Here is a 19,808-nt window from a genome sequence, read left to right as displayed (position 1 = left end):
AATTTATGTTTTCTACCTGTATTGCGCAATTGAAAACTTTAAACGGTCGTATCTTAAAACACCCCAACTTATTTTTTTTTATTTGACCTCACCATTGTGTTCCTTGGCCAATTTTACATAAGAATCACCTATCGACAAAAATGAATATGTTTCGTTCCAGAGATATCGAATTTTAAAGTTTTGTGTTTTCGAGATTACCTACATCAGCTTCATTCGCCGCATCTGCTAGAAGCACACAGGCGGGCTTATCAACAATTGTTACCTGGTATTTTATTGAAATAATATTTCATCATAAATAATCTTTATCAAATTGGGCAAAAATTAACTGTATAACACTGTAGGAAACTGGAGTTTAACAGAGAAAATTTATCTGCTCAAAAAATGAATGAAGTGAATTTCTGTGTTAACCCACAGGACAGAGCAATTACGACACACAGTAAAGGGCAGAATTGGATTCCGACGGAGCGAGCAGGAAAATGCAATTAATCTTGTTAGTAACACTGAACAATAAGTGCACGATACATTATTGAGTAAAATATGAATCAAAATGAATAAAATTTGTTGATACGTTGTACTCTTGTGAAGGACGATCACAAGGAGTAGGAAAAGGATTTCTGGAAAGTATAAAACTTAAAATGTAAGAAAATCACAAAGTTTGATCTGCGAATTTAGTTGCGATGATTTTGACACCGTCCGAACAACAGTGTTTTTTTTTTCTTCTATCATTCTTGGATTCTTGGAACACAATACGGCTGCTGGCCTCACGTATAAGGATTTTTTTTTAATAAAATGTACCTTGACCAAAATCATCTTTTAATCAAATGAAGCTGGTTCACAATATAAAAATTGACTTAATATGATCAATCTTTTAAACCATGAATCAGATTTGCCAAATCAAAGTGTCAATAATAAACTAAAAAAACTAAAACTAAAAATAAAAATAAAGCAGGTTTTGGGGTTTTTGCTGAATGGCACTATTTTGCTACTGCCCATGATAAAGGCCCTAGTCATGGCCTCGGAGGTACGGTTAGCAACACGTAAAAAACGGTGCATAAAAAATATCCCAATAAAAATTTCTTTCACAAAAATAGATTGATCTAGGTAGGGGAACAGCACCTAATTCCAGCGTTCCTCTAATGTTGCCATATCAGAGCTTTGGCATTCAATTACAGATTAATAGCGTTTTCAACTGAAATCGAGTGATAAATAACTCAATAAGAAGTGAACAAGCAAGTTTCTATCAAAAGTTTTGCAAAATTTGTTGTTTAAATAGTGAAAATGAGCAAATTGGACGAAACTAGGAGCGAGGACTTAACCTGTCAAACATACGAGAATTTTCCCTATTAGCCATTTGCACAAATATTTGCGTAAAATTATAAAAATAAAAATTTAAAAAAAGCCACTTGAATAAAAATTTGCAAAAAAAAGTAAAAATATAAATTAAATTAATCATCTCCCAGAACACCAGGTAGCAGTTATTGATAAGCCCGCCTGTGTGCTTCTAGCAGATGCGGCGAATGAAGCTGATTTAGGTAATCTCGAAAAAACTTAAAATTCGATATCTCTGGAACGAAACATATTCATTTTTGTCGATAGGTGATTCATATGTAAAATTGGCCGGGAACACAATGGTGAGGTCAAATAAAAAAATAAGTTGGGGTGTTTTGAGATACGGCCGTTTAAAGTTTTCAATTGCGCAATACAGGTAGAAAAATAAATTATTCAACATTTTGATCACGGAAATGGATTCTACGTCCAATTTTCTTCAAAATTGAGTCTAAGACCGACCTTCTAAGATTTGTGGTTCCTGAGCTATCGCCGTTTGAAACTAGGAGGTTTGGTCAAAAATCGCCAAAAAGTCGCATTTTTGGGGAGGTACAAAAATGGAGGGGGTGGTCCGATTTGGATGAAATTCGGGATTCTTGTATGTTTTGATAGTATCAACAGCCCTGCCAAATTTGAGCAGGATCAGAGAGGGTAATTTTCAAATTTGGACTTTTTCGTGCACAGTTGAGATGGAATGACCCATACTCAGTATTCCTAAGTAATATTAGAGTTTCCAGCCCCTTGTTGACAGCTCTGAGTTAGAGATCCTTAATATCCTTAATTTGACGTACCCAAACAGACACGAGTTTGACGTATCCAAACGAGCATTTGCCTTTACGCCCAGCAAAACTTATCAGTGTTGCCAAGCTCAAAACATACGTTGCCAGATCGATTTAGCCAGCTTAGACCAGTCTCCCTATTTAGGGTCTCTAGTATGGGGCAGATTCATGTGCAAAATATGTGATATTGCTATGTGTCTTTCTTTCAGTGTGGCCTACACGCCAGTGAGTTTGAAAATAAACGCTGTGGTGGCCAAAGTGCCTTAAAATTTTATTTTTTGTAAAAACAATGTATTTTTACGAGTTAAATCCCATTTAAAATTCAAATGCAAAGCGCCAGCTTCTGTTACGTCCAATCAAGCCAAAAACTGAATAGACAAGTGAGTAGAGACGAGTATTCTCAGTAAAGTACCAAACGCTCAACCAAACCACAATCATTTTTGTTATATCCCAATGTTACATACAAATCATAAAATGCAATAATTGAAAGCTTATAGGATAATTAGGATAATTTAACAATCAAGCAACAAAAAACTAATTAAATATTAAAAGATAAAGTTGAATCATCCACCCAACTTTAAAATCTTCTCGTATTATATAGTTTAAAAAACAAATTCCTCAAAATTATGAATATTCAGCACATCACTCTTTACAAACATGTCCACCCGTGTCAAAGGTTATCGCTAGATGAAGCAAAAGTGAAAAAAAGTCCGATAATAGCACGGGCTTGTTTCGATTTTCAGGACACAGTTTTGGAGTCGATTTCTTTCGTGTTTGGAATTCGCAACCGGACGGTCGATCCGCGTGGTCGCTCGCGAAGTACTTTGTGTGTGAGTGTGTGATCGGGTTAAGTTTTATTTTTTCCTCTGTTGGAGAAGTGCAGCGCAAACAAGTAAATAAAAAAATGCCCGCGGCTTTTGTACGACTTGCGCCTCTCGCTCGCTCCTACGGGGGCTTGCGGCATCTGATGGCGTTGGATAAACAGAGACTGCTGCTGACGGTGAGCACCAATACAACTGGAATCGGCTTCAAACAGTTTGGAACGATTTCTGCGTTGCCGGTGGTGATATCCAAGCAGTCCGCGACGTCGCGAGCATCATCTCAGCAGGCCGCCGCCGCCACCAGTTTTGGCCTTTCGCGCTCAATCCGTACCACATCCGGCGTTTTGGACGGAGCCAGTTTACCGAAAACCGTAAAGGTAAGTTCATCCTTGGGAAGTGGCTTAAGTTGGTCGGGCATGCGCTAAGTCAGTGTAACATAAAAGATTTGCGCTGAAACTGGAGTGTGCAAAACCACGTGTGCAAAAGTTTCATCACTCAAAGTCTCGGTGGAGGGCTTGATTGGTGCTAATTTACTGATTTAGACTCAGGCGCTCAACTACAAGCAATGCTAAAACAATGATGGTTGAGGTGAAGTGAAGTGTGTACACTGTATACATCTTTAGGTATTGGTTCTAAAGTGTGTGCAATTTCCTCCAGAGGTTGATTCATGAATTTCCTTGAAAAATACATTATTTATATAACAAACAAAAATAGTATACGATAGCTTGTTAGTATAGACTGTGCATCAAGCCAAGAATCTCACATTATCATTTTTATCTTCCCCACTTAAAAAGTTAGCTAGAAACGCTTTATATCTCGTTATATCTGCGAAATTTCAACCAAACACTCATCGATACTTGAGCTAAATTTCTCAATCGTTTCATTCGATCCGCCTTGGGGTTCCATGTGTCTTAATTAAAAATCATTTTAGCCTAGATATCAACAATTGTAGAATTATTTTAAGTACTTTAAAAGCTATGCTTAAGATAACGATTTAGACTTAAGTTTGAAAAATTGTAAAAAGGGTGGTTTTCAGAAGAAATCCCACCATGTTGTGGAATTGTAAAACGACATTTCCAATCAATTTTAAATATATTTTTATATTTATATTTCAGCTAAAATATTGAGTGTCCAATCACTATCGATGACTTTTCACCTCAGTTTTAAATACAATCATTCATGAAATATTGTAGCTTTCGCTATCGATTTTATTAATGAGAATAGGACAATCCTATCAAAAGTTATTAGCGCTTTAGTATTTTACAGTTTTTTTTTAGCCCGGATCTTAGATATTTTGATAAAAATGTAAACCGGATCTGTTTAAATTATTTTTTACATTGCGAACTTCAGCTAGATTACAGGAGGTTCGAGCCACCTATCTACCGCAGTGTAAAAAATCATCAAGTTAAACTGAACTTCAGCGTTACTTTGGCTGCCAAATCGATTGGTTTGAGTCGAGCTTGGGTTAAAGTAAAGGGTTCTTTATTTTGCGTCTTGATCGATTGACTGCTCAAGACAGAATGAATGAAAAACTGGCCTGTCGATCGCACCTAAACTTTCGCTAAGCTTGCTACGCTACATTTTTTGAAATTGAATGTATCTTTATTGAACATTCTTATAATAACTACATTTCATTTACATTCTAAGTGGTATGGCTAAATGCTCTTCATCTTTGTTGTATTTTTCGTTTTATTATTAACTGTTCACATTCATTTATTTACTTCAAATTGTTTTACATTTTTGTATTTAATCGAATACATTTGGGTAAAAAAAATCACTTTAACAACTAATCCTAACTTAAAACTAAAAAAAAAATCATTGAAATATTCAAAATCATTAGAACGAGTTAACTACGAACTGTATTTTAAGATAAATCCTCCAAGCGTTCTTACTTGGTCCGCACGAGTTTTGCAACCACGCAGTGTTGTTGTCATCTCGATGAAAATGTTTGGAAGTTCTTGTGGTGAAAACAGGTCACTACTGCCTTCATCCGTTGAAGCTGGTTGGTTTTCCCTCGGTTGCAGACTGAAGCCTGGAGGTGTTGTATTCTCTGCATCTTTTTGCCGCTGATTCAACGACAATGGCTGCAGATTTGGAACCACTTTCGCACTGAATCCGATGACGATGTTTTCACAAAAATGGGTGGCAACTTTTCCCGTCGTTCAACTTCTTCCTTCTCGCTCACGCCCACAGGGAGGGAAGCGAACTGGTTTCCAGACGAATTTTGAGCGTCCTTGCTCAAACTGCCTGGCTTTGCAAGTAGCGCTTCGGCATTCTTTAACTTCTTCAAATCTGCCGATCCTGCTGGTGAGGACCGCCTCGTTCTTGCCGTGAGGCATTTTTGCACTTTTTGAGCACTTTTCAGGAGCTAATATCCAGGAGTACCTCACTGATTGGTGGTCCACAAAGGAATGTCAGATTCCCAATCTTTTGGACTACATATTTGGAAAGATTTCTTGATTACCCATCCAATAAGTCAATAAGTCGCGCGGTAGATCCGGACAACGTTTTCATCAAAATATGTGTGATCCGGCCTCTAAAAAGTGTATGAATAACATTTAAGTGGTTTTAACTTTGATAGGGTTGTCAGATCTTCAACGTTTTGGGCTCATTGGAAGATCTTTTAAATGCTTTTCCAAAAATGTATAGCATGACAAAAACTACCCTTTTTACAATCTTCCGGACCTTTGGATTGTCCCACCGTTCAATCCTTCGGACACCAAATTTTGGGTAGGAATCTCGCAATAGAGAACGCCAAGGCAAAGTGTAGAGCTTACAATTAGTTGCAGTTCTATTACCGTGTCTTACAAAAAAACATGTTTTTCAACCGCTAAAATAGACCTACACTGAGCAAAACTTACACAGCTTAACGAAGTGTTCTACACATGATCTGGCCCTGCTGTACAGAGCACTCAAAAATCAATCGCAAAACACTTGAATTTTGGGCACCTTAAGATGCTGTCAATTCAATAGCACAACACTTGAATTTGATGTGTTGTGTCACATGAAAAACTACATTATATCTATCGGTTTTAAATGGTGTTTCCTTCTATAATCAATCCATGTTTGTGTGAAATAGAAAAGGATTTCGGTTTGTTAAAAATAGAAGAAGTTGCGTCATAAAATTAATTTGACAGCTTTTATTTTCTATCAACTTTGCTTGTCAAAAATGGAAATTTGTTTTTTTTTTGTTGTTGAATTGTCTCTTCTTCCGGTTGTCCCTGCTCTCAGGATCGTCCTCCTGGTCAGGTTCGGGTTGTTCGCCACCACCGCTTTCTGCGGAGATGGAGGCCCCCGGGGAATCTTCTTGTTGATTCGGAACCGCGGTCGGTTCCATCTAATCAAACTGTGCCTTGACCATCTGAATGACGCATTGCTTGGCCCCTGGGTGGAATGCATTCGAATCCAGCTTCTCACCGATTCTCCAGCACCAGGCGGGTGTTTTCCTTTATTTCATCAAACGCTTCCTGGTACGGCATCTGCAGCTCAATCGCATCCTTCCTGCAAACACATCGGTAGAACTTGAGATTCAAAAATAGGGATTTATACAGTGCTGCCTCTAGCGGTGGAGAGCTCCAACTTTTATAACAGATTTTATAATAGATTTAACCGAGGGGTTGATCAACAGCACGATTTTTTCTCAAGCCTGAGCAAATAACTCGAAACACAACTTTAGAACCCCTTGACTGATAGAAACTGGAATAAACTGTTATACACATAAAAGAAAACAACATCGTAGCTGGCCATGCAAAAAAACAATTTTCTAATGTTTACAAATGTCCGTCCATCGTCAGGAACCATTTTCGTTCATATTCTATTGCGTCGTAAAAGAAACGGATTTCCATAAAAAATCTGATAAAAATGTTTAGTGTGAACATCACTTGATCGAGAACCGGGGAAGTGCTATCTAAATGGATTATTTTCCGGTGGTTGGATTTGTTACGAGCATTATTTTTATGAATCTTGATTTTGTACAAAGAATACATAAGTTGAACTGAAATAATCATTACGCTTGAAAGCTACGGTAGTTATTTGAAAACGAGTGGTTCAATGAAGCAATTTTAAATGTGCCTTCAAGTGATCACTTCTGTTGTCTTAGTTGATGTCACCAGGCCAAGTTTTTTTTAACTTTCAATCTGTACTCTTGTTAAGATGGTTGTTTATGGAAGACGCAAAACGCAAAACGCTTAACTCCTGGGATGACCAGTTTAACGGAAACACATTTTCACTCAATTTTTAGTTGATAAAAGGTGCAAATCGTGATGAGCTTGTTTGTTTTGATTCGTTGCCACGAATGTCAGTCTAACTGGTATACATTTTCTTTTATGAGATCGTAGTGTGCTGAGAAATCATCTAGGACAAATTTATCGTAGAACACTAATGAACTGATTTCTCGTCACACTTTTTGAGCAGAAATTTGTTCAGAGTTCCACGGATGTGCTGCAAATCACACAAAATAGATCCCAAAATCAAAACAAAACCCCACAAAAAAATCTTTCTCCCCACTCATCAAGTGGGTGAATCTGCGGAAAGCACCTCTATCGCCAAAGTTGGCCTCTTTCCGGGTCCGGGAGACCGAGCCCTTCCGCTGGCCATACGGACACAGCCTTGTGACGATGCTCGTCTTCGCGGCCACAAACCGGGCAAGCAATTTACTGGACAGGAACATGGCGGCAGCAAACTCACGCGGTCATTCAAGCCTGCGAAAAACGAACACACCGGACCGCCAAAACACAAATGAAGAAACGAAGCAAAGTCTGCCGAAGCTGTCATTAAACTGCATTTCAAATCAAAACAAGATCAATTTCAAGTGTTTTCCTCATCACTTTGAATAGTTCAGCACAGTGGGGCAAATTCATGAGCAAAACACTTGAAAAGTTTGATCCACCCGAATGAAAATAAGGTGTCAAAAAATACCAAAAAGTCAATCGCTAAAACACTTGAATTTGATAATGGATTGGATTGAAATTCAAACACAAACAAATTAGATCTAAGATGTGGCTTTATTGAATCATTCAAGTGTTTGGGCACTTGACTAAAAAGTGTGGCGTATTTTCAGTGTAAACAAAACAACTTACGCAAACCTTCTGCGACGGTAATCTTGAACTCAATTTCATCTATATATATGACGCTTCTAGAACGAATCACTGACATGTTGGGGATCGATCTTGTGATTGACGACAGCAAGCCCGGTTACAGGCGCGCCGCCGCGTTTCACGGTATTTTGCCAATGCTCTCTCCTCCTGATAAGACGAGCCTTATAGTTTTGTTTTCTTATATACTAGTTGGAATAATAAGAGAAAGTGAATACTTGCTGTCCGATGCACGGCCGCGATCAATAACAAATCTGCTATCAGCATCACTATTGAGAGTGTAACCATGTAACACTACACGAAAGCGAGTACTATGCAGCGATCGCTGGAAGAATCAATCATTCTGTTACAAACTACTAACGTGTGCACAGTTCGATCGCTAAACTATTTCACTACTGGAAGATCTTAACTTTTACCAGCATGCCCACCAATAATCACGTTAAAGTAATTGACAGGATTCTACAATTCGTAACAACCATATACTAACCCTTCGATGCATCTTCCCCGTCTCTTCGAAACAGATGTCCGGCAACGCGAAGCTGCTGCACGAGAACCTGTGGCAGGCCGATCCAGAGCTGATGGATCTGGTCCGGAAGGAGAAGAAGCGCCAGATCCAGGGCCTGGAGATGATCGCCAGCGAGAACTTTACCTCGCTGTCGGTGCTACAGTGTCTGAGCTCGTGCCTGCACAACAAGTATTCCGAGGGACTGCCCGGCCAGAGGTGAGAGCAAACAATTGTGCAGCTAACGGGGAGGGGTTCGAATCAAGTGGGTCCTTAAAACTAGACGATCATGGCAGTTCTAACTCTCTGGTTGTAATTATTTAGGTGGCTCGAGTATTCAGAACAGTTTATAGATCGGCCAATGTTCAAAAAATCATAGAAAATCGATATTTAAACATGATTAATTTTCACTTTCATTTGAAAACTTTTTTTTTGTGATCTTTTGATTGATGTGTGAAAAAACTGCACATTTCAATGCCTAATTACGCTTAATGTAAAAATTTTGAAAAAGAACATTGACCCACTAAATCCACAAAAATTGAACACATTGGATTTTGGTGGAATTTTCAGTTAAAATGAGGTCAAGGCCCGTTCTTACACTGAAAATTGCGAATTGCGAATTTTCAGTTAAAATGAGGTGTTTGGAGAAATTGGATCCTAAAATGAAGCTTAGATTGCTGATATTATTGTTTACAGCGATAAAGCTTATTTTTCTGAGTACAATGACCCTTTGTGCGGCCACACAGAGTTTAAAATGGATTTTTAAATCAATTTTGAAAATTATCCTCGCGGTCCTTCTTGACAGGAAAGCTCCTACTTGACAGCTCGTTCCAAGGGGACCGTAGTTGATCCATCGAAAAAATGTTGTCTTGTCAATATTTTTTTTGCAGTGATCAGAAATGGTTGTACATAAAAAATGACATAGGGCTTTAGTATCCAATTGGAGAAAAATCATTCGGCCGAGTCTAAAATTTTTTGAAAAATTCTTGATGCACTTATTTCTGGAGACCCCAAGGTTCACACTTCCCCTCAAGTTCCAGTTGTTTTTGTGAATTTTTGTAGGTCATTTGGCGGCCATGTTAGATTTAGAAAATCATTCAAATCTTTTCCAGATTTTTTCAGAATGCATCAATCAAAAAGGGTTTTTTTTGTGTTGTTTGTAGAAGAATTTTACAAATCGTGATTAATTTTCATTTCTATTTACTATTTCTTGACCCTGAATGGAGTACTAGAGCACTATGTAAATTTTTATGTACAACGGTAAAAACATGATTAAAAACCATTTTTACTGGAGTTATTCCGTTTCATTTAAATAATTTTTATTTATTTTTGATATCATCATAAATCTGTCAAAGTTTCAAGTGCAAACAGTAATTTTTATGTAAAATTGTCTAATCTTTCCGACAAAAATATTTTCAGATTTTTCTAAACCCATCTAATTTTTTTAAATTTATTTGGCAAATATCATATACATACAGTATGTAAAAAAAGTATTTACACCCCTTGGGCACTATGCACATTTTGTGATGAAACATGTAAAAAATTAAAGTTTGACAGGAACCTAGTACTACGTTTTGTTCAGAAACTCATGCCAAAAATTTTGCTACAAAAAGCTCATGAAAAGATGATTTCTATAAAAGTTATATAACAAATACTATTACGAAAATAAAAAAGGTGCAAAAAGTTTGTACACCTTTGGAAAAATTAACACAAATAATGTTATTTGTTGACAAATCACCATAAATCCAGTCTCCCAACTCCAAATAGGCATCCTTGACTGATTAAAAAAATAATTTGGATTGAATATAAAGTTTACTAACTACTTAGTATTAAAGTTTATATAACTCTGGAAATTCTATATAAAACTTATCTAAACTTTATTTTGCAAACATTCAATTTAACTAAATGTCAATATATTACCATAGAATTGCTAAATAAACATTTTGGAGTAGAAATAATACCGTTTTGGGGGTCTTTGTATCGATAGTACAGATTTTTCGTTGGAATTTCGTACCAACCCGGAATTACGTCGTCGGAAAATCCGCCGGCATCTGAACCGGTCCACAATTCTTAAGTCAACCTATATGGCATCAGAAAGGGCATAAAATTTCCGATCTTTTGATACCCATACATCCAGGTTTTCTATAAAACCCACGTTTTTAAATACCTAAGCAAAAACGTTGTTATGGTTTCGTTTGAGCAACCTGCCAAAAATGTATGGAATTTCGTAATTTTTGTTCTCGTGGATTAAACTCACTTTTTGCCCAGGTATTTAAAAACGTAGGTTTTAAAGAAAACCTAGATGTATGGGTATCAAAAGATCGGAAATTTTATGCCCTTTCCGATGCCACATAGGTTGACTTGTGAATCGTGGACCGGTTCGATGCCGGCGGATTTTCCGTAATTCCGGGTGGTTTCCAACGAAAATCTATTCTATCGATACAAATACCCCAAAACGGTGTTATACCCACTCCAAAATGTTTATTTAGCAATTCTATGGTAATATATTGACATTTATTTGAATTAAAAGTTTGCAAAATTAAGTTTAGATAAGTTTTATATAGAATTTCCAGAGTTATATAAACTTTTATACTAAGTAGTTAGTAAACTTTATATTCAATCCAAATTATTTTTTTAATCAGTCAAGGATGCCTATTTGGAGTTGGGAGACTGGATTTATGGTGATTTGTCAACAAACAACATTATTTATGTTAATTTTTCCAAAGGTGTACAAACTTTTTCTGCACCTTTTTTATTTTCGTAATAGTATTTGTTATATAACTTTTTATAGAAATCATCTTTTCATGAGCTTTTTGTAGCAAAATGTTTGGCATGAGTTTCTGAACAAAACGTAGTACTAGGTTCCTGTCAAACTTTAATTTTTTACATGTTTCATCACAAAATGTGCATAGTGCCCAAGGGGTGTAAATACTTTTTTTACATACTGTATAATCAACTGTTTCTAGAAAATTACAAGTGTGGCTGTCAATAAGTAACGGATCAGTTAACCAGCTGTAACTTTATACTATTTACCTTTTGAAAGAGGGAACAAACAAACCCACAAACTTTATTGATAATGTGCTACTCACCATGCTCCTTGAGAAAGTCGAATGTTTTGATGACCTAAGCTCGAAACGGCAAACAACTGGCGCGGCCGTCGACGGTTGTACTCCTGTTACTACAACGGTCGCGTCCTTATCAGCGGCGTTGAATCTCAACTCGGCGGGGGACCATAGTCATAGCAACTAATCTAACCGTGATTATTTGCTTTCGTTACAGATACTATGGTGGCAACGAGTACATCGACGAAATCGAACTCCTCGCCCAAAAGCGTGCCCTCGAGGCGTACCGGCTGAATCCGGAGGAGTGGGGTTGCAACGTGCAGCCGTACTCGGGTTCGCCGGCCAACTTTGCCGTGTACACCGGGTTGATCGAACCGCACGGCCGCATCATGGGGCTGGACCTGCCCGATGGTGGCCACTTGACGCACGGTTTCATGACGGCGACCAAAAAGATCTCCGCCACGTCCATCTTCTTCGAGAGCATGCCGTACAAGGTCGATCCGGTGACGGGGCTGATCGATTACGACAAGCTGGAGGAAAGTGCGCGGATATTCAAGCCGAAGATCATCATCGCGGGCATTTCGTGCTACTCGCGGTGTCTGGACTACAAGCGCTTCCGGCAGATTGCCGACGCCAACGGGGCTTACATGTTTGCGGACATGGCGCACATTTCCGGGCTGGTCGCGGCCGGAGTTATTCCATCGCCGTTTGAGTTTGCGGATGTGGTTAGTACGACCACGCACAAATCGCTCCGTGGGCCACGTGCTGGAGTGATCTTCTACCGCAAGGGGGTGCGCAGTGTCAAGGCGAACGGGGAGAAGGTGCTGTACGACTTGGAGAGCAAGATCAACCAGGCGGTGTTCCCGGGGCTGCAGGGAGGACCACACAACCACGCCATCGCCGGAATCGCCACCTGCATGCTGCAAGCCCAGACGCCGGAGTTCAAAGACTACCAGGTGCAGATCATCAAAAACGCCCGTGCCCTCTGCGACGGCCTGCTGCAGAAGGGTTACACCATCTCGACCGGTGGAACCGACGTCCACCTGGTGCTCGTTGACCTGCGTCCGGTCGGTATCACCGGAGCTCGCGCCGAATACGTCCTCGAAGAAATATCGATCGCGTGCAACAAAACACCGTCCCCGGCGACAAGAGCGCCCTCAACCCGTCCGGAATCCGGCTGGGAACGCCGGCGCTGACCACGCGTGGCCTCACCGAGTCGGACATGGCCCGGGTGGTGGACTTTATCGATCGGGGTCTGCAGCTGTCGAAGGAAATCACCGCCGTGTCCGGACCGAAGCTGGCCGACTTTAAGCGAGTGCTGCACGAAGATCCGAAGCTTAATGGCAAGGTGCAAGCCCTCAAGAAAGAGGTCCAAGACTACAGCGAAAAGTTCCCGATGCCCGGCTACGAGGAGTTCTGAGGTGAGACATAGAGGCTTTCTTTCCTTCTTTTTTTTTGCATTGTTCAGTGTATAAAACTATGCTCAAAGCATACATACAAAACAGAGAAATAAGATTTAATGCGCTAATATTTGTGTAAAAGAGTACGTCGATTGATTCGTGCGTTTTGAAAAAAGAAGAAGTAGAAAAGTATCACTGACCTTTTGCTTCTACCTCGTGTAGGACCGCGCGTCGGCCTCCTCCTGCCACTTTTCCGGATGGGCGGTCTTTTTGTGCGTGTACATATTGGAGCTGGAGTTGGACGTTCGCGGACAGTACGGGCACTGGTAGAGCACCACTCCGGTGTGGGTAGCTTCGTGTTCCTGTGAGGAAAAAAAGTGGTTAATTTTGCTGGTTAGTTTTGACGGTCTTGACTCACCTTCAACCGCAGCTGCGTCTTGCACTCCTTGCCGCAGAACGTGCACCGGAACATCGGACGATTCGAGTGATGGAAGTTCTTGTGTCCGGCTAGGGCCGCCTCGTTCGCTGACTCTTTTCCGCAAATGTCACACTTGATCGGACCGGACGTGTCGTAGCAGCGCCTACGATGCCTCAAATAGCTCTTCTTGTTAATCAGCCAGCGTTGACACTTTTCGCACTGGATCTTAAGACTCGCGAGTCCTTCTTCGGTGTGGGTGAGTCGGTGTTCTTCGAGCAGTGCCCGATGGATGAATCCTTTCGCGCATACATCGCACACCCAGTCGCACACGGCGCCATGCTTCTTTTGGTGATGCGCGCGCAGCTGGAGCGAGTTCGAGTACGCCTTGTTGCACAACTCGCAGTAGTACTTCTTGCGTTCCTTGTTCACGTGCCAGTTTGTGTGCTGCTTTAGGAGGTAATCCTTGACGAAAGCGGCTCCGCAGATATCGCACTTGAAGGGCCGCTCCGAGACCGGGGTGTGGATCCACCACTTGTGAATCTGCAGCCCGGAACTGTCGGCGTACGTTTTACCGCACAGTTCACACTTGAAGTGGTCCGGATTGAGGTGCCGCAGACAGTGCTCGTACAGCCGTTGCCGTTTGCCGAAACGGCGGTCGCAGCAAATGACCGCATGGGTGTTCATGTTGTGCGCCTTGAGGGCATGGTAGGACAGCTTGTTGAACGTTTCCCCCACAAAGTCACACTTGGAACAGTTTAGCGAGATGAATTGCCGAATCAGGTCGTCCTCTTTGGCGACATCCTCGGCGGTTCGTTTGCCCTTGACGGTTCCAGTTGCGGTGCGGGTTCTTCCGTCGATTGTTCGACGAATGCTTCCGCGGGTTGTTGAATCGAGGTCGAACTCTCGCCAACGTTGTGATGGGAAAAAATGTGATTCTCCAGATTTCGTGCGCTCAAGAAATACTTGTTGCACTTTTCACAGTAATGATTCTTCTTCTCAACCTCGTCGTGCCACTTGAGATGACTGTTCAACAGATCTTCCGCCGCGAACGCCTTCGCACAGCGATCGCACTTGAACTGTTTCTGCTCCTCGGGCGTGTGCATTAGAAACATGTGATTCGCGTAGCTACTCTTGTCCTTGAAGATGCAATTGCACTCCACGCATCGGCTGTGGTCTGTCTTGCTTGGTTCGTGATTCTGCAAGTGTTCCGCCAAACCGGGCTTCGAAACCCACTTTCGGTTACAACAAACAATGTAACCGTACGAGTTGTCGTGCTGATTTTTAAAGTGCAACCTCAACTGATAGAAAGAATCAAATGTTTCCCCATTGTCCGTCCCGGCTTCCGTACACTTGTGGCACGTAATATCCATGTGCTGCCTTATAAGGACGTTCAACTCATCGTTGTCAGCCTTTTCCTTGCGCGACCGGGCACGTTGAACTCGCTTCTTCAAAGCCCGTTTCCGCCTCTGCTTCACTTTCGCCACACGCCGAGCCAGCGGTACATCCCAATCAGACTCGTCGGAATTCTCCTCCGGCGAACTCGCCTGGGCATTGTCTCCTCCATCTTCCGAACGGCCCTCTACCTGCTCAGTTGGATTTCCAGCTACTTCCTGCTTAAGCTCGACCTTACAAACCGGTTCGCCCTGATCCCCCGACGACTCCACAACCATCAACGCATTCTCCTCGTCATCTTCCTCCTCTTCCGTTTTGATCTCAGCGAGCACTTCCGTCGCGTGCACCCGTTCCACCTCGCAGTAAAACTTGTGAAACTCGTCAATCTTCTCCCAGCAGCTGGTGCAAACGGTTCGATCTTGGTAGTCGCATTTCTGGAAAAAAATATAAGTTTAAAGCTTCTCCCACAAAGCCACCGCAAGTACGCCCACTTACGGTAAACCAAAAGTGTTTGGCGAAAATTGCCTCGACGGCTTCGCCACTGGCCTCGTCCCGCTCCGTGATGCACAGGAAGTTGTCGGTGCGGCGCAGACAGGTGAAGCAGCTTTCCAGTTGCGATGACGGGGGGGACATTTTTGGACGATCGACTAACCGGATTTTCTGAAACTGTGAACAGCAGCAGCGAATTCAATTAAAATCAATTTAAGTGGAATTTTGTTGTTTTTTTTTCGGGGCGACTGTTTGTTGTGACATCATTGCACGATTAAAGGAATTTGGTCAGTCGTTGAGCGCTTGGGGCACACGCAATACCATTTTTGTAGTTTTAAGCAAACGTGTAATGTTTCGTTTTGTTTTTGAGAGTTACACGATCAACGAGAATATTCTAAAATATTCGTTTTTTACGTTTATAGTAAGCACGCAAAGAAAAGCGTGGTTTTACTTACAATAGAGTAATGTACTTATGTGTTGCGTGTATGTACACGAAAATAAAGTGAGGTTAAATTTTGTCAGGCTGCAAAACCAAATGGTGCGCTAGCGGGCGTTCGAGAATGATTTTGAATGTTTTATGATGTCTATCGAGAAATTAAAAGTGAGAGTGTGTGCGTGCAACATGGAGTTAAACTTTTCGAAGTGCCATGGAAAGCTTCACAGCAACTGCACAGAAAGTTTAAATCCATGTTGCACACACTCTCATTTTTAATTTCTCGATAGAATCGCCCACACTCTAAACGATTTTTAGTCTACGATTACTATCTCCACGCATTTTTATTATCCAGATGGTTAAAACGGTCAAAACATGATAACTTCACATCTCATTGCGATTAAATAAAACAACGAAAAGTTTATCTTAGCATTCAGATAAAACAAACCCCCTTTTTACTCTCTAAGCTTTATTCGGTATTAATATATTTTGTTTTATATATTTCAATTATTATTTAAGAGTTAGCTGTTACCGTTATGTACTGCTATGTAATAAACTGGGCACACAATCTTTTGATAAATTTTACACTATTATTCTTTGCGCTGAAATGTAGCGCATTACTTCGCAAATCGCGCCGCCACCGCCTCTGCCCACTTTTCCGGGTGGGCCGTCTTCTTGTGGGTGTACATATTCGAGCTGGAGTTGCACTCGCGTGGGCAGTACGGACACTTGTACAGCACGATTCCGGCGTGGTTCGCTTCGTGTTCCTTAAAAATAAACGTTCGGCTTGAGTACATATAATAGAGTGCCCTTTCATTCCTGTTGACTCGACTTACCTTCAGTCTGAGCTGCTTTTTAAACTCCTTGCCGCAATAGCGGCACGTATATTTCGGCCGATCCGAGTGGTTCAGCTTCTTGTGCACCGACAGGGCGTGCGGATTGACGGAAACGTGCTCACACTGGTCGCACTTGGCCGGTCCGGTGTTGTTGCCGCAGAGTCGCCGATGGCGCAGGTAGGACGTTCGGTTGGGCATCCATTTTTGACATTTTTCGCACTGCTGCTTCAGGCTGGCGAGGCCTTCCTCGGTGTGGGTTAGGCGATGCCGTTCGAGCAGTGCCCGGTGGGCAAATCCTTTGGCGCAAACATCGCAAACCCAGTCGCTGACGGCGCCGTGGACGTTCTGTTGGTGTATTTTCAACTGTGGCAACGCCGTGTACGAAACACTACAGATTTCGCACGTGTGTGTTTTGCGTTCCTTGTCCAGATGGCGATCCATGTGGGCTTTTAGGAGATATTCCTTGACGAAGGCGTCCCCGCACACGTCACACTTGAAGGGTCGCTCCGAAACGGGCGTGTGAATGAACCAGCGATGATGCTGCAACCCGTGACTGTCCGTGAAGGTTTTATCGCACAGTTCACACCGGAAGTGGTTCGGATTGAGGTGCTTGAGGCAGTGCTCGTACAGGCGGAACCGCTTGCTGAAGCGTCGCTCGCAGCAAACCACCGAGTAGGTGGGCAGTTGGTGGAGATTTTTTGCGTGCAATTGAAGATCTTTAAAATTTTCACCCACAAAGTCACATCTGGAACAGTTTAGTTGGACAAATTGTTTGATAAGATCGTCTTGCTTGGCGACATCGTCGGGCGTGCCGCGTTTTCGTTTTTCAAACTTTTTCTCAACCGGTTTGGGCTCGGCCTGGGCAGCGGCCTCTGCCGCCGTGGAATGATGCGCCATAATGTGGGTTTGCAGGTTGCCAGCACCTGTAAAGTAGCGGTTGCAAATTGCGCAATGATGATTTCTCTTTTCCACCTCGTCGTGCCAGTTGATGTGACTGTTGAGCAGATCCTGATCGGCGAACGCCTTCGAACAGCGGTCACACTTGAACTGTTTCAGCTCCTCCGGCGTGTGAACCATGACCATGTGCCTAGCTAGGCCACTTTCGTCCTTGAACGAGCACTTGCACTCCAGACAGTGCTTCTGATCGGTTCTGACCGTTGTCGAAACGTCGTGACTTTCCAGATGCTTCACGTACAACGGTTTCGTGCAGAACCGTCGATTGCAGCAAAACATGAATCCGGTAAGGCCGTGATTTTGCTTGAAATGCAAGTTCATCTTGTACCAAGTCGCGAACGGTTCGATCTCCTCTCCTGCGTCCGCACAAACACAGCAAGTGTAATCCAGATCATCCCGAGCGTACTTCCTCCTTCTTCGCTTCCGTTTCTTCGTAATTCGCTTCGCCAACGGAATTTCCTCCTCGCTGTCGGTAGTGTCCGAACTGGTACGTTTTATCTTATAATCGCTTCCGGAACTACTCTCCGAATCGCTGTCACTGTTCTTGGCTTCATCCTTGTTTCCATCGCTTTCGTCGTCGTTATTGGACAAAACTCCGTCCATTGGTGGCAGCGCGTCCAGTGTCCAGAAATCCGGATCCGCTTTCTCCTCCGTCGTCGCAGGCGGTTCCTCTTTGAACGACACCTCGGTGTACAGGAAACTCTCATCGTACGGCACCTTTTCCCCATCGCTGCCACCCTCATCCTCCCCTTTTTCACCCCCTCCTTCACGGGAACCCCTTCCAGCTCCTTCTTAATCCTCGGATAGTGCACCTTCTTCACCTCGCAGTAAAACTTGTGAAAATCGTCAATCTTTTCCCAGCAGCTCGTGCAAACAATCCGATCCTGGTACTCATCTTTCTGCAAATAAAAAAAAAAAAACAAACCAAAAAACAAATCCATCTAACAAAGACACAGATCCCAAGATCCGTCCACTTACGGTAAACCAAAAGTGCGTTTCGAACACCGCCTCGACATTTTCGTCGCCCGCGTCGTCGTCGTTTTCGGCGATCCGGAGAAAGTTATCCGTCTGGCGGAAGCACGTCAGGCAGCCCTTCAGCGCCTCCGACGTGGACATCACGGGTTGTGGATGGGACGACGGCAATCTGGGAATATTTCCGCGAGCGATGCAAAATTTTCGATCTGCGCGAGAAAATGAAGACTCTGGCTGATTGACGTTTTGTTGATGACAACAGGCCCGGGGTGAAAAAAATGGCACGATAAATACACAGTTTTATACAGGGGGTAGCGAAGAAGCCGCCATCTTGGAAGTTCAGATAACAAACACTCAGAATCAGTATTATTCATATTACTTTGGTAACACGAAGTGTGTTATCCTGGTTAAACTCAAAAGTCCCATGCAAATGTGTAAAACCAAACTGAAAAATGTGTAATGCCGATTCAGAGTGTACGGGCGCTACTTTGATCGACCAAAAGAAAAAAGCAAAAAAAGGTAAACAGAAAAATCACTTTTTTCGATATGAATTTTCAGCCAATATTGGGATGGAATCTCCAAGGATATGATAGAATTTGGCATCAGCAACACAATTCACCTGTTTTTTCAGGTATTTATCGTTTGAATTGCGGTAAATTTTAAAATCAAAAACCCAAACAATGATTTGTTATGGGCTACCATTTGACAGCTAGTGCTTTTGTTGTGGGCTCTCATTTGACAACCGTGCTAATGTCGACTGTTGTCAGTTTGCTTTGGTCGGAATAGGGTTGCCATCCCCCCGGTTTTATACAATATATGGAACTACACTGATAATCAACATTACACACTGTTCAGTTCACTTTTACACACTTGCATGGGATTTTTCAGTTCAAGTATGATTACACGTAAGTGTGTAATCATACTTGAACTGAAAAATCCCATACAAGTGTGTAAAAGTGAACTGAAAAAAGTGTAATGCTGTTTACCAGTGTACAGTGAATCAAATATTTGTCCGTACCCCCCCCGTACGGAAAATGTTTGTAATATAAAAGTTCATAAAATACGACCAAAGTACCATGTTTTATACATCAATCGACGCGGCAGAATGTCCTCTTTAAGACACTGTCATTGGATTTGCAAAAAACTTTTTCTAAAAAAATACAAAAATAGTTTAATGAAAATAGTCAAAAAAAGAGGTCAAATAATTGTCCGTACCCCTAATAAAAGTACAAAATCTGATCGATTTAAGTGAATTCATTTATGAAATGTTGTTTCTGTGTCAAATACTAGTACCTCTAGCCAGTTTGTGATAACTTTGAACTTCTGATAAC

At 41.9% G+C, this 19,808-nt stretch overlaps 4 protein-coding genes and 1 long non-coding RNA gene across 5 annotated transcripts in view; 1 reads left to right on the top strand and 4 right to left on the bottom strand.

Moving 5' to 3' along the window:
* Positions 1 to 2,850: 2,850 nt before the first annotated feature.
* On the top strand, positions 2,851 to 13,129 carry LOC6044992 (serine hydroxymethyltransferase, cytosolic). Its single transcript, XM_038256389.1, is given in 4 exon segments — positions 2,851 to 3,303; positions 8,541 to 8,740; positions 11,801 to 12,708; positions 12,711 to 13,129. Coding segments are annotated over 4 exon segments (1,695 nt in total). The 5' UTR covers positions 2,851 to 3,009; the 3' UTR covers positions 13,004 to 13,129.
* LOC119767555 lies at positions 6,107 to 7,779 on the bottom strand. The gene is made up of 2 exons (XR_005277589.1): positions 7,437 to 7,779; positions 6,107 to 6,427 (listed from the first exon to the last, which is right to left on the bottom strand). It is a non-coding gene; the product is annotated as an uncharacterized LOC119767555 (long non-coding RNA).
* On the bottom strand, positions 13,079 to 15,582 carry LOC6044991 (transcription factor grauzone). The gene is given in 4 exon segments (XM_038256363.1): positions 13,079 to 13,345; positions 13,402 to 14,235; positions 14,238 to 15,227; positions 15,289 to 15,582. Coding segments are annotated over 4 exon segments (2,115 nt in total). The 5' UTR covers positions 15,427 to 15,582; the 3' UTR covers positions 13,079 to 13,192.
* Positions 15,583 to 16,167: 585 nt separating this feature from the next.
* LOC6044990 (transcription factor grauzone) lies at positions 16,168 to 18,621 on the bottom strand. Its single transcript, XM_038265347.1, has 4 exons — positions 18,484 to 18,621; positions 18,332 to 18,404; positions 16,552 to 18,254; positions 16,168 to 16,482 (listed from the first exon to the last, which is right to left on the bottom strand). Exons 1-4 carry the CDS (start codon positions 18,619 to 18,621, stop codon positions 16,333 to 16,335), a joined length of 2,064 nt encoding a protein of 687 aa, XP_038121275.1. The 3' UTR covers positions 16,168 to 16,332.
* LOC6044985 (transcription factor grauzone) overlaps positions 18,609 to 19,808 on the bottom strand; it is a 28,846-nt gene continuing 27,646 nt past the window's right edge. The window contains exon 4 of the transcript XR_005277580.1: positions 18,609 to 18,686. The gene's annotated coding sequence lies outside the window, so the exon portion shown is untranslated. The remainder of the gene's footprint in view (positions 18,687 to 19,808) is intronic.

This window comes from Culex quinquefasciatus, chromosome 1 (assembly GCF_015732765.1).
Source record: "Culex quinquefasciatus strain JHB chromosome 1, VPISU_Cqui_1.0_pri_paternal, whole genome shotgun sequence".
Lineage (NCBI taxonomy): Eukaryota > Metazoa > Arthropoda > Insecta > Diptera > Culicidae > Culex > Culex quinquefasciatus.
This window is presented reverse-complemented; position numbering and strand designations above follow the sequence as displayed.